Source organism: Cebus imitator, unplaced genomic scaffold, assembly GCF_001604975.1.
Source record: "Cebus imitator isolate Cc_AM_T3 unplaced genomic scaffold, Cebus_imitator-1.0 Scaffold124, whole genome shotgun sequence".
Lineage (NCBI taxonomy): Eukaryota > Metazoa > Chordata > Mammalia > Primates > Cebidae > Cebus > Cebus imitator.
The window spans coordinates 3,727,410-3,741,961 of record NW_016107439.1 but is presented as its reverse complement, the minus strand read 5'-3'; the positions used below and the strand labels follow the sequence as shown (position 1 = coordinate 3,741,961).

Below are 14,552 nucleotides of genomic sequence, written 5' to 3'. Positions count from 1 at the left end.
GGACACGTTTGACAGGGAGAGACGTAAAGATCCCAGTCGTCGGGATCGGGATGCACAACAATTAGACGCTAATTTGAACTCAACCTGGAGTCAACTCAACCAGGTTCAAGACGAGTAAGAGGAATGCAAGTTATCTTTTTCCAAAATGAATTGTTTTCAGTTTAATTAAGTTTTAAATTTGAAAGGAGAATAATGGCTCATGTGAAATGTGGGCATTTGCAAATAATTAATATGATTGTGTTTGTGTGTCTGTGTATGACAGAGAGAGAGAGAGAGAGAGAGAGAGAATTTACAGTCTGTGGATTTGGGGACAGTATATCTATATTATGATACCTGGTCCTTGATTCCTTCTTTGGAGTTTCTTCTTCATAGATACGTCGTCAGCCCATATTGACAAACAGGTAAAGAGAAAAATCTACCTTTTGGGAGAAAAATTTTAAGAGAGATGCAAAAGGGAAAGAATAAAAGAGGGTGAACAATCAGGCAAAGAGGAAAATTCATAGAAAGAGAGCAAAAGTCAAATGAAACAGGATGCATCTACCTGTCCATTACACTCATTTAGGGGAGTATGTGTGCCTCTCTGAATCTGAGAGAGTCAGTCTTTTAAGAAAGGAAGAATTCAAGATTTTGGATTAACTATTAGGTAGAAAAAAATATTTTTAAAAAGTTAAATGTCAGGCAACAACAGATATCAGATGCATGTTATGGGCAGGGCCAGGTAGCAAGCTTAGGGAATCACTGCAAAGAAAATTGCAGACCTTGGGTTTGTACTTGAGGAAGGTAGACAAATATGTATGAAACTGTGTTTGACATACCTAACAAAAATCCACCAATGGGAGTTCCTCCTACCACAACATTGCTTCATTGTTGACATAAGTGGGACAGAAAGGAAGTCGTTTTTTAAAAAATTAATAGCTAGTTAAGGCTTGGGATGGAATAATGTGTGGTGCTCTGCCTTGTTCTCTGATGACATTTCCTTTTTTCTAAGGAAAAAAAATCTCTATTGATTTAGTTTTGCCTGATTATAAAACTAATATCCATTTCCTTCTCAAAATGCAAACAATAAAAATATGATGAAAATCACCTGTTTTCTAGTCCCCATTAACATTTTAGTATATTTTGCTCTAGACATTTTTTTGTGCCTGCACCTCTATACACACCCATTCATTTTTCCAATTGGAGTCATAATCAATGAGTTGTTATATACCTAAGGCAGTCAAAATTTATAAATGTAATATGCAAAAAGCATAAAATCTTCTACAGTTTATTTCAACTAATGTCAGCTCATTTTGGAGGATCCTTCAATATGCCACTTCAAGGTCACACAGTCATTTCTGGTTTATCGTAGTCCATTTTCTCTAAATACTCAGCTCATTCCAAGTACAAACATGCATTAAGAGCCTGTTTTGCCCTCTCATGGGGTCTCCTTTCCCCTCATCCTTCCTAGGGAAGGGATGCTTGCATATTCTCCTGGTGATGGACATGAGGAGTTTTCGTTCTTGTACTGCCTTCTGGGTTCTTGCTGGCCTTGGTTTCATCTAGGCACTAGTGTTTTGTGCTGATGGGTCCTGAGTTGTGCATGTCTGGTCTGGTTAGGTTTCCTGGGACATTAGCTAGCAACTGCTGCAGATGACCCTCCACTTTCCTCTCTCTGTGAGGCAGTGCACCAAGACTTTACTGGTTCTTGATGGCTGTTGGCACCAATAAGGTCCAGGGTTTCCCACTTCTCTGTCTGTTTCAGTGATACTGTTGTTACCTGTAAGGGGCACCATGGGTCAAGAAACTTAATGCATTCTTAAAAAAAGCTTTTCATTTGAAAAAAATTTCAAACACAGCAAATCTTCTAGAATAGCACTAAAAATATCCATATACCCTTTCATATTCCTTTGGCCCTATTTGCTTTATCATTTATGGGTGCCTTCTCTCTCTGTATATATTCTCTCCCTCAACCATTTGAAAGTTGCATCCATAAAGGTGCTTGAAGCTTTTTCCTGGATTTCTTAGTTTAGTTTTTTATTTTTATTTTTATGTTATTTCAATAGATTTTGGGGAACAAGTGGTATTTGGTTACATGGATAAATTCTTTGGTGGTGATTTCTGAGATTTTGGTGCACCTGTCACCTGAGTGGTATACACTATAGCCAACATGCAGTCTTTTATACCTCACCCTCTTCCCACCTTTCCCTCCAAGTCCCCAAAGTCAATTGTATCATTCTTATGCCCTTGCATCCTCATAGCTTAGCTCCCACTTTTAAGTAAGGACATATGATATTTGGTTTTCCATTCCTGAGTTACTTCACTTAGAATAATGGCTGCCAGCTCCATCCAGGTTGCTGCAAAGGCCATCATTTCATTTCATTTTATGTCTGAATAGTATTTCATGGTGTATATATACCACATTTTCTTTATCCACTAATTAGTTGATGGGCATTTAGGTTGGTTCTGTATCTCTGCAATTGCAAATTGTGCTGCTATAAACATGCATGTGCATGCATCTTTTTCATGTAATGGCTTCTTTTTCATTGGGTAGGTACACAGTAGTGGGATTACTGAATCAAATGGTAGTTCTACTTTTAACTCTTTCAGGAATCTCCATACTGTTTTCAATAGTGGTTGTACATTCCCACAAGCAGTATAAAAGTGTTCCCTTTTTCTCCACATCCACGCCAACATCTGTTATTTTTTGATTTTTAAATTATGACAATTCTTGCAGGAGTAAGATGGTATTGCATTGTGATTTTGGTTTGCATTGTGATTTAAATTTGCATTTTCCTGATAATTAGTGATGTTAAGCATTTTTTAAATGTGTGTATTGGTTGTTTGTGTATCTTCTTTTGAGAGTTGTCTATTCATGTCTTTTGACCACTTTTTAATAGGATTAATTGTTTTCTTCTTGCTGATTTTTTTTGAGTTCCTTGTAGATTCTGGATATTAGTCCTTTGTCAGATGCATAGTTTGCAAATATTTTCTCCCATTCTGTGGGTTGTCTGTTTACTCTACTGAGCAGAAGTTTGTTTTTGTTTCTTTGTTTCTTCTGCTGTGCAGAAGCTTTTTAATTAGGTTCCATTTATTTATTTTGGTTTTTGTTGGATTTGCTTTTGGGTTCTTAGGCATGAATTCTTTGCCTAAACCACTACCTAACAGAGTTTCCGATGTTATCTTGTAGAATTTTTATGGTTTCAGCTCTTAGATGTAAGTCTTTGATACATCTTGAGTTGATTTTTGCATAAGGTGAGAGGTTTCAGTTTTATTCTTCATATGTGGCTTCCCAGTTTTCCCAGGACCATTTGTTGAATAGGGTGTCCTTTCTCCACTTTGCTTAGTTTTAACCCACCTGTGGCTCTTATTCTATTTTTAAATTTAAGGTATGACTAAAAGAATTTGTTCTCCACATTCTGTGGTAACCATCTCTCTCTTCCTTCCCTTACATTGCCTACTTGTCTCCTAAGCTGGGTGCTGCCCACTATGGAATGAATGGCCCACCCAAGGGGTTCCCTTTGTCTAATCTTGTGGAGACTGGTTTGGTTCTGACTTAGTTCCAAAGTGCAAATTCCAATAACTATGGCCTAATGGCCACAACTCTGCACAGGTTCGATGAAACCCCAGGCAAGGGAATACTTCTAGATTTTATACCTGGATTCTGATGATGAATCTTGTTTTTCATTCTCTCCTATATCCAATCTATCACATTGTCCAATTGAAACTACCTCCTAAACTTTCACACTTGCCCCTTTCTTTCTATTCTGCCACCGCTGCCCTGGTTCAAGCCTCTGATATCTCTTTCTTGAACCAATTGCCTTCCTTCTAACTGGCTTCCCCACTTCAATTTTTGCTCAACCACCATCCATTTTTCACTTAGCAAATATATATTTTTTTTATTGTATCAAGTCATCCTTCTGATTAAAAGCAGTTAGTTTCCTTCTTTTTAAAATATTACGTCATATTTTATTTTAAGTTCTGGGATACACGTGCAGGATGTGCAGGTTTGTTATATAGGTAAACATATGCAATGGTGGTTTGCTGCACAGATTATCCCATCACCTAGTTATTAAGCCCCACGTACATTAACTATTTATTCTGATGCTCTCCTTCCTCCCAACTCCCAACATGCCCCAGTGTATATTGTTTTACTCCCTGTGTTCTCATTGTTTGGCTCCCACTTATGAGCGAGAACATGCAGTGTTTGGTTTTTTGGTCCTGTGTTAGTTTACTAAGGATAATGGCTTCCAGCTTCATCCATTTCCCTGAAAAGGACGTGAACGTATTCTTTTTTTGGCTGCAGAGTATTCCATGGTGTGTATATACCACATTTTCTTTATCCAGTCTATCATCAATGGCATTTGGGTTGATTCCATGTCTTTGCTATTGTGAAGAGTGCTGCAGTAAACATACATGTACATGTATCTATAATAGAATTATTTATATTCCTTTGGTACATCAGATGATATTTTTGGTTATAGATCCTTGAGGAATCACCACACTGTCTTGCACAATGGTTGAACTAATTTACATTCCCACTAACAGTGTGAAAAAGTTCCTATTTCTCTGCAGCCTTGCCAGCATCTGTTGTTTCTTGACTTTTTTAATAATCACCATTCTGACTGGCATGAGACAGTGTCTCTCTGTAGCTTTGACTTGCATTTCTCTAATAATCAGTGATATTGAGCTTGTTTTTATATGTTTATTGGCCGCATAAATGTCTTCTCTTGAGAAGCATCTCTTCATGTCCTTTGCCCACTTTTTGATGGAGTTTTTTTTTTTTTTCTTATAAGTTTGTTTAAGTAGTCTCTTCCTTTTATACTTAGAAAAAAATTCTAAATTTCTCACCAGGGCTCCCAGCACTCCTCTTGTTTTTCTGCTCCAATGTCATCTCATGTCACTTTCCCCCAGCCCAGTCTACTGTCTACTTCCTAACCTTGAGGGCTTTGCCTGTGCTCTTCCACTACCTGAAAGAACTTTCCAGTCTTCCACTGGCTCTTTGCCTGCCTGGCTCTTTATTATCCTCCAAGTCTCAGCTTAAATGTGCCTTTCTCAGAGTTCTTCTGTGACTACCATATGTTAAAAGGTCTCTCTTCTCTCCTTTAATTCTCTTTCATGGTGATTTGCTTTTCTTATAATAGCACTTATGAGAAAAGTTAGAGAGTGAAGTCACAACTGGGGTCTTAAAAAATAAACTTGCTTGCATATTTATGATCTATCACCCTGACTAGCCTGGAAGATCCAAAGGGCTACTGTCTTGCATTGCTGTCTGACACTGTTGTATCTCCAGTGCTGAGCATCATGCCTGGCTCATAGTAAGTCCTCAATAATCTGCTCAATGAATTAACAGATATGCAGCAAAACATTTCAATAGAATGCCAGCCTGATTGAAACAATTCTTGGCATATGAATGTGCTTTTCTTTCTTCTCTCTGTATGTCATCTGAGCATGTGAAGTCAGCATGTGCGTTTGCTTGTATGTGCATGCGCTTGTATGTGTTAGGAGAAAAATACCCAAGTTCTTCATTCCTGCTTGTATTTTCCTTCTTTTCTTGGCCCGTTTTCTACAGTTCATTTTCTCTTGATATAAATGTTCATTTTCCCATATTTGCTTTAAAAAACCCGTTACATCTTTATATTTGAATTAAATCATACTAGTTTCCTTTCAATCTCCAATAGCCATATTATGAAGTTAATGCTACTGTGGCCTTCTTTTCATCTTTAGACATTTTATTCATTCATTCATTTCTCATAAAAAAATATACTGTGTACCAGGCACTGTTTAGGTGCTGGGGGTAGAGATAAATAAAATAAAATCATTCTCCTCAAATAGTTTAGAGTGTGAATGCAATGACGTAAATGTGAATGGAGCTCAGAGAAGGGGAGGCAAACTTTGTTTGGGAGAGTTGGGGATAGTGTGTGGAAGGCCTTTGCTGAGTGGGCATTTATTAGGGGAGGAAGCAGGTGGGGGATAGGATCTCTGGGATTGATAGGGATGCTGTTAGCACATTATTTCTTAGTCTGCTTCACTCTTTAAGTGAAAATCCCAATGTTTTGCCTTCCACTGTTCTTTCATCTAGAGGGAAGGAGAAACGCTGGTGTGAGTTTGATAGGCAGTTGCCCTCTCTTAGCCTCAGGACAAGCGCTGTGATCTCTAGCAGGGTCAGAGAAGTCAAGAAGACTGTCAACTCAAGTCTCACTGTTCTGGGGCAATTTATTGAGGATCATTGGTCTTCATTCAATATCATCCATCTCGTTTCCTTTTTTTTTTTTTTTTTCCCCAAGATGGAGTCTTGCTCTGTCACCCAGACTGAAGTGCAATGACATCATCTCAGCTCACTGCAACCTCTGCCTCCCAGGTTCAAGCAGATCCTTTCTCTAAAATAAATAAATTTCTATAAATGGAATTGCTGAGTCATAGAGTATGCTTAGGTTGTTGTTTTTGTTTTTTGAGACATGCTCTCACTCTTGTCACCCAGGGTGGAGTGCAGTGGCACAATCATAGCTCACTGCAGCTTCAAACTCCTAGTCTGAAGAGATTCTCCCACCTCAGCCTCCTGAGTAGCTGGGACTACAGGCACACACCACCATGCCTGACTAATTTTATTTTTATTTTTTTACAGAGACAGGGTCTTACTGTGTTGCATAGGCTGGTCTTGAACTCCTGAGCTCAAGAGATCCTCCTGCCTTAGTTTCCCAAAGTGTTGGAATTACAGACATGAGCCACTGCACCCAGCTCCACTTATTTTAAAATAGATAGACTTAAATAATAAGATTTATTATGATTTGTCTACGATGAAGGAGATTTGAAACTAACAATGACAGTGATACAGTGAAAACTCAGAGAATTTGTGCTCAATAAGAGGTAAAGTCAGAGGCAGGAAGACATGAGTAGCTGACAGTCAAGGGTGATTGTGAGGACTTTATAGGTGAGCACGTTATTATTACTTTTTTTAATATTTAGGAAATATGCAGCTCCACAGTGCAAAGTAATAAATATCAATGTTTGGTATATTGTAGAAAAATGGAGATTTTGTAGAGAGAAGCAACCTGGGGCTTTGGTGTAAGTAGAGCAAATGAATTAGGAGGTTGAGAAGGAGAAACTGAACAGGTTTCTTTGTCCTTTATTTTCTAATACTAATAGTCTTTTGGGGGCAGTAGCTCTATAATTTCCTAGTGTTTGACATTTGAGCAAAGGATGTTAGCATGTTTTTGCATACAAGTCCACCACAATATTTCCAACATAACCTGATTGAATGCAGATGTCTTTTAACTTGATCTTGTTTATGTTGAATTTATGTCATATACAAAAAGTTCCTAAGTGAGCCTCTGCCTTGATTTAGAAAGTCTGCCAATTTTGAAAAATCTGTCTTTAGTTACTGATTTCTCTTACAGTCTGGCTGAAACTGAAAAGAATCTTGAAGAAACCAAGAACAGATCGGCCATATCCCTTTTGGCTGCAGAGGAGGAAATAAATCAGCTAAAAAAGCAGTAAGAAAAAAATTACAGGATTATTGCAGCCTAAATCATTGAACTTAGCTTTTTTTTTGTGCTCCATTACAACATGAAAGAATCTGTTCACCATCAGAGAGAAAAGGCAGAAGCATTTTTATTAATTATATTTATATTTAGTACAAAAATATTACTTATCTACTATGGAAAACTTCTGAAGTACAACATAGTATAAAGGAATATAAAAACCCTTTCATAATTCCAGAATCAGTGATTGTTACTATATTACCTTCTCTCCAATTAATGTATTAAAAATAGAGCTGAGACTACAGAATAAAGTATACAATTCTGGATCCTAACTTTTCACCTGACATTGTTTTCCTCTATCACTAAGAAAAACATACTGCAAAAGTTAGTTTTAAATAGGTTGATCATGTTGCATCATTTGGGTATTTCCCTCATATTGAATATTTACTTGTATACTAATTTTTAACATTGGAAATAATATTGGGATAATTTTTGTGGAAAATCTCGGTTAAATTATGAGATTATTCCTTAAAGATGACCTTCTAGAAGGGGAAAATAAACATTGATCTTTTAAGGTTATGCCTTCCTGAATTCTAATTTTGATCCCCCTCCCAAAAGAGTAAGTGGGAGGTGTATTTTACACACACACACACACACACCTTTTGATTAACCTCACACGTGTTCCAGTTCTGATTTTGTCAGGATCACCCATAGATCTTAACTAGGAACACTGTTCTGTTTTCTACTTCTGTCTTCCCCCTCCCCATCATTTTAATCTTGAATTTCCTATTTGTTATAACTTCTCAAATCCATCAATCATATTACTCATCAATTTCCTATTTGTTCCTATTTGTAGTGCAGCTTTTCCTTCCATTACATCTTCAGCTTCTTTGCATCTTTCTTAATCTCATTAACTTCCTTATCTTATTAATCTTACCTTTTCCGCTTACATCCTTGTCATTTTCATCACAGCATAAACTCTTCTTTTGGCTTTTGCTCTTGTTTTATGGTGGCCATGCCTCTTTGTATCTTAATGAGGATGCCAATTTTATTTCTGAAGATTTTTTTGGTGTGTTTTCTATATTATTTTCATAGGTTCACACTTCCAGCTAGTGTTTTGGATGTTATTCAATTTCCATTATAGTTCTCTCTCATATTCCAACTGTTCAGAGAATCAAAGATTCTAATTAATATTAAATATTCCGATGATATATTAAAAATAGAGTTGAGACTATTCAGAGAATTAAAGAACTAGTGAGGGTAGGAGATTATATTTTAGACCAGCTTCCTGAATAGCTTTTGGAGGGCAAATGTTTTCAGAGTTTTATGCAGTTAAGATCTGTCCAACGTGGGACACTCTGACTGGGCCCACTGTTCTGCATGAGTGTCCTTTCTTTAGGAACTTTTCCCTATGCAAGCTGCAGACATGGAGTGGCACCCTGACCCTGTCAGTTGTGCTCCTTGCTAATCTGTTTTCCATCAGAGTTTCCCAATGCAATATGGCAGGCTGAGTAGAGTAGCGTCTGTGGTTAAGGATGCCAATGGCTGCTTACTGCCTTTGTTTCCTTCCCTCACTCTCACCTCTCTTTCCTTCTTCTGCCCTCTCTCTTTGCTCTTCAGGCTTAAATCTCTTCAAGCCCAGGAGGATGCTCGCCACAGAAACACAGATCACAGGAGCTCAGAGAAGAGGCGGGGGGAGCCTCGGAGCTCAGAGCAGCGGAGGTCTGAGCAGAGGAGCTCAATCAAGCGGAACGCAGACCAGCGGGACACAGAAGCCACAAGCGATTATGAGAAACAGCTCCGAAACCTGAAGGAGGAGATAGCGGTTCTGTCTGCTGAGAAATCTGGACTCCAGGGAAGGTCAGGCAAACTCAAAGTTCTTCTCATTTAAGCTTTTTATTTCTTTTTCTTTTCTTTCTTTTTTTTTGTTTTGATGAGTTAAGGCGCGGGTGGGGGGGAATAAGTAAAATGATACTCTGAACTAAAACCTCACCAATCTGGCAAGGGATTGTTTTCTTAACTGCGCCTCTTCCAGAGAGAGAAAATACCTCCTGGCTTGCCAACACTGGGACACTAATTAACTTTGGGCTGTGAGATATGGGGAAGGAAAAGTCTTTTTTTTGAAACGGAATGCTGCTCTGTCGCCCAGGCTGGAGTGCAATGGCACAATCTCCACTCACTGCAATCTCCGCCTCCCGGGTTCAAGCAATTCTCTCCGCCTCAGCCCCCCGAGTAGCTGGGATTACAGGCACACACCACCATGTCCGGCTAATTTTGTTTGTGTTTTTAGTAGAGATGGGGTTTTGCCATGTTGGCCAGGCTGGTCTCGAACTCTTGACCACAGGTGATTCCCCTGTGTTAGCTTCCCAAAGCTGGGATTATAGGCATGAGCCACCACGCCCGACCCTAAGGAAAGTTTTTTGGCTTGAAACCAGATTTGTGTGGGCCTGTGGTGCAAGAGGTAGTACCCACATGGAAAGAATACTCTACAATATGAGGGTCATTTTCTCTGAGGCCTGGGAGGCCTCTCCCTAGGGATGCTGTCCGTTTTACTGCAGGGATGCTGTCTCTCTCTCCAGGGATACTATCCATTTTACTGCAGGGCATTTCCTTTTTATATCTGACTTTGATGGCATGTGTAGGTGAAGTGTTCTTTTGAAATCCCTTTCTACTGATGCACAGATGTTAAGACAGGTCATGAAGATAGTGTTAAGTAAGGACAAAGTAGATGTTTCTCTGGAGTCTCTGCATTTCCTTTATTGTTTTTAACAACACCCCTGAAGGCCTTAACGTGTCCTGCTGCAGGCTATGAGAGTCCCCATTCCCATTGTCAAAATGTCACCACAGTCTTTAATTTTGGGGAATCATTCTGTCAGTGTTGTGTTTGTGCCAGCTTGTACTGGCTACCAAGAACCAATTCTGTGCCTGTCAGACATGGTGGTAGTATTTACACAATAGAAATTGGCAAACACCATAAATGCATCTCCCTGCCAACTCAACCCCCTGGCTGTTGTACTCAGTTTTGCATTACCTTTTGCCAGATAGTTTCTTCTGTAAAACCTCCCTTTTTGGAGACCCATTTACTTTGGGCTAGCTAGTCTGATAACTTACTTCGAACTTGAGAGCAATATACTTTTTACTGATACAGTAGTTTATAATATACTCAGTACTTCCACATGTATTTGCTCATCTGACCTTCCAATCCCCACCTCCACCCTAAAATAGGGCAAAAGTTATATATGTGAAAACTGGGAATTCCAGCTACTTAGGAGATTGTGGCAGGGAAGATTGCTTGAGTCCAGGAGTTCTAGACCAGCCTGGGCATCATGACTGAACTAATCTCTAAAAAACATGAAAAAATAAATAAATTAGCTGGGTATACTTGTGGTCCTATATCTTCTGGAGGCTGAGGCAGGAGGAGCTCTTTAGCCCAGGAGTTTGAAGCTGCAGTGAGCTATGATTGAGCCAGGGAATTTTTGGACACCAATCAGTAAAGGTTTTGACTCAGTTTTGGTTACTTTGGGAGAGTGTGTTTAGCCATTTGGCTTCTTTGAAAATTTCCTGGACATGAGTTTCCACTTTTCCTGACACATTAATGTAGACCAAGAGGTTTTACTGATGACAGCACAGATGCCTCCTTGTTCAGCTAGGAGATAATATAGAGCTTGTCTGTTTCAAAAACCATTCCTGCTAGTGAGCCTACGACTTTTCTATCAATGATAGACTTGCACCAGTATTTGCTAAGGCCAGTATTTGCCAGTATTTCAAGGGAGGTGAAAAGTTTCCATTGTGTGATTTCACGGTAAGTAAAACCTCCCCAAGGGGCAAGAGTTGCAATAATTCCCACAGCTCTGGCCGCAGTAAGTCCTGGGGCCCTTTTTCTTCTAGAATGGGATTCTAGATTGGAAGTTATGTTCAAGGCAGTGATTTGGGTGGGGGCTATTGTACCCGGAGTACAAACACCATAAGAAAGATAATTTTGAAGGTGAAATAAAGCCAAAGGTTGAAAAGGTTTTAAATAATTTTTAGCAGTACCGCAAAGCTATAAGAGCTCAGGTTGGGGCAGGCAGGTAATAGAGTGTTATTGGTTTGATTACAATGTTGACAACAAAGGAAAGGGGCCTTTGACAGTTTTTGAGAAGCCCCATATGAGAGGAAAAGTCATGTTAATGTCCCAACTTGTTGGGGGGGTGTGGGGGACATGGCGATGGTGTTTAAAACCAGGGAAGTGTATGTGCAATGGATAGGATATAAGTGGCGTGATGGTTATTTACCATGTTGGTTATATCATTATAGTAACATGCATGAATGGTATTAGGAGTGCAAGAGGTGGTGTATACTGAAGGCCTTGCTATATTAGTTCATTTAAAAGGCTTAAAAATCAGTAGTGATGAGATAGATTCAGAGTTTTGTTGTAAGAGGCTAAGGCCTCAAATGGGTTAATGTCACCCACAGGAGTATCATTATAACAGTTATACATCCCAAAGTGACATTACAAATTAAAAAAATTCCAATGATATTATGAGTATGGATGGTGGGGGAAATAATAAGATTACACAGAGGTGGAGATGTTTCCATTTTACCAGCATGGAGAGAAATGGTTGGAGTAGGAAAGTGTGGTAAGAAGATTTGGTCAGCTGCAATTAGATTTACCCAAGGCTCATCCATAGAAATGGAAAAGACAAAGGCCTGGAAGGACCCAAGGCCCCATCAGTCAACTAGAGGATGACTTTCAGAGGCTCGGTAATAATCCAGGAATAGAGTTAGAGGTGCTTGTCCTTCGCCTTGTCCTCACTCTGCAGTACCCCCTTGTCAGGTATGTTGGTGAGGTTGTGGCTGTGATGGCTTAGGAGAAAGAAGTGCCTCTCCATCATGAGGGAGGGAGGGACGCTCACTTTTCCACTGATGCTCTTGTTTGCAATGAGGACAGGGTCCTGGGGCAGGTTGTAGCCTGGAGGTTTTGGTCATTTTTTACTCTAGTGTCCTGGATTTCTGCAGCGATACAGGCCACTGTTCTGTTAGTGTTATGGGGATGAGCCTTGGGGTTATTGGCTAATGAAAAAGAATGTGCCAGTGCTGTCACCATGCGATTATTGTGGTGCCAGCATTTTTCCTCTTTGAACCCTTTTTATTTTTGATATTTCCTCCTGATTATTGAAAACTTTAAAGGCTACATTTAATAAAGTAAGAAAGGGAATTTGTGGGCCTTGCTCTAATTTTTGGAGTTTTTGTCTGATGTCTGGGGAAACCTGACTTATAAAATGTATTGCCAGAATGGGTACGCCCTTAGGGATTTTGGGGTCAAAACTTGCACCAGTGTAGCCTAGAAAAGGATGAGGTTCTCAGATGGCTGCTGAGTGATTTCTCATAATTAAAAAAAAATTAAAAGATTTTATTACTGCATTTTTCATTCCTTCCAACAAAAAAGAGATCATGTCATCTTGTTTGCTCCTGCCTCTGTTTGGGCTGGCATCAGTGTCCTGGTATTGCCGATTGGGTTCTGTGTCGGGGACAGCTTCTGGCCCAGCTTTATCATTGTGAGGATTAAGAACATGAGCTTCATCTGCCCAAACTTGGCCATATGTGTGATCTGCCTTCATGGGAGCAGCAAGTAGTTAATATCACAAATATGTCTTGCTAGGTTAAAGAAAAAGGCAATAGTTAAAGCCTGAAATTCTTGAATGAACTTAGAGGGATTCTAACTAAATGAACTCAGACGTGGATTGAATTTGTGAAAGATCAGGCATTAGAAAAGGGACATGAACTTGGATTGCTCCTAAATCTCCATTAGCCACCTTGCAGAGAGGAAAAACATTTTGGGATTTTCCGAGGACTCCGTATTAGTGGCATATGTGACTCATGTGCGAGCACCTGAGAGGGATAAAGTATTTGGATATGGGGGTGGTTGATCAGGGGATGGAGCAGATGGAGAGAGTGTAGGTGAAGCAGGAGCAGGCAGAGGACAGTGTGATAGGCAAAAGGATCATCTAAGGCACCAGAATCGGGAAGGAGGAAATTCCTTGGAAGGATAGATGAAAATTTTTATGTAATTCTGTGTTTTGAGATAAAGCCAAAAAGATCTGAATATATGGGACCTATGAATCCTTTTCGAGGTTATGGTAAAATGCATCATCTTGTAAAATAATATTGTGATCCAAAGTTCCATTAATAGGCCAATTTGATTTGTTAGGGATTACAAAAGAAAATTATATGCTTATTTTTGGGAGTTTATGGGTCAAAATGGACTGATTTTTCATGAAAGCAACCCAAGGGTGAGTTGGATGGAACTGAAGAATAAAGAGAACCTATGTTGGGTTTAGATAAGGGACTGCAAGGTCCCCGAATTCCTGAGGGATCTGGACCTTCCTTTTCCCTTTGGTTCACTCTGTTTGGGGGATAGAGGGCCTGCCCTTGCCTGGATGACCAGTCTGGCTGTGCCATTGTTTGAGTGGTCAGCTCAAACCTATTTGTGAAAGGCAACTCACCTGTAACTTGGGATACGACGTCTGTACCAAAGTTGAATCCAAAATTGAGTCAACAATGGTAGAGAGTGTCTGCAGAATTGAGAACCCCAATGCTCATTTCCAAGGTGTGGTTTACACTATGTTAAGTGAAAGTGGACTTACCACCCTGATGGGCAATAGCAAATCAACAATTTTGTCTTGGCCTTTGGGTAACACTGGGGAGTGTCCTTGGCCGGAAACCATCAGTCACTAAAGAGTATTCAATCTAGTTCACTGGCAGTCCAAAAGCAGAAAAGAGCCCTGGCTAGTCCCTCACCCTTAAGGGCAATGATAGACAGGTATCCCGTCTCTAGGGCTTTGGGATCTCACCAAAGAGTGAACTCACCAGGGAGTGTCAGTTTCCAAGGGTAAAGAACCAGACCATCAAGGGAAATGGCGAAAAAGGAAGGGGAAATCCCAGTAAAGTCCCCGTATGGCCACCAAGATGCCAGGCATGGTATCAGAGCCCTGGTAGCCCAGAGTGGTTGGCTTGCAAATGGTAAAAAGAATTCACCAGCAACAATAGGTTTGAAAAGGAAAGTTTTATTAGAAAGAAGGCTGCAACAGAGTGCAGTGGGGGCTTCAGAAAGAG

General features: G+C 39.8%; 1 protein-coding gene across 5 annotated transcripts in view; it reads left to right on the top strand.

The window, feature by feature from the left end:
• Positions 1-14,552, top strand: part of SPATA18 (spermatogenesis associated 18) — a 59,123-nt gene that overhangs the window by 29,682 nt on the left and 14,889 nt on the right. For all 5 annotated transcript variants that reach the window (XR_001828612.2, XM_017540280.2, XM_017540279.2 and 2 more), the window contains exons 4-6: positions 1-114; positions 7,374-7,469; positions 9,078-9,317. Coding sequence is in view for 4 of the 5 variants with exons in the window: in XM_017540280.2 (XP_017395769.1) it covers positions 1-114; positions 7,374-7,469; positions 9,078-9,317 (450 nt within the window). In the remaining variant the exon portion in view is untranslated. The remainder of the gene's footprint in view (positions 115-7,373; positions 7,470-9,077; positions 9,318-14,552) is intronic.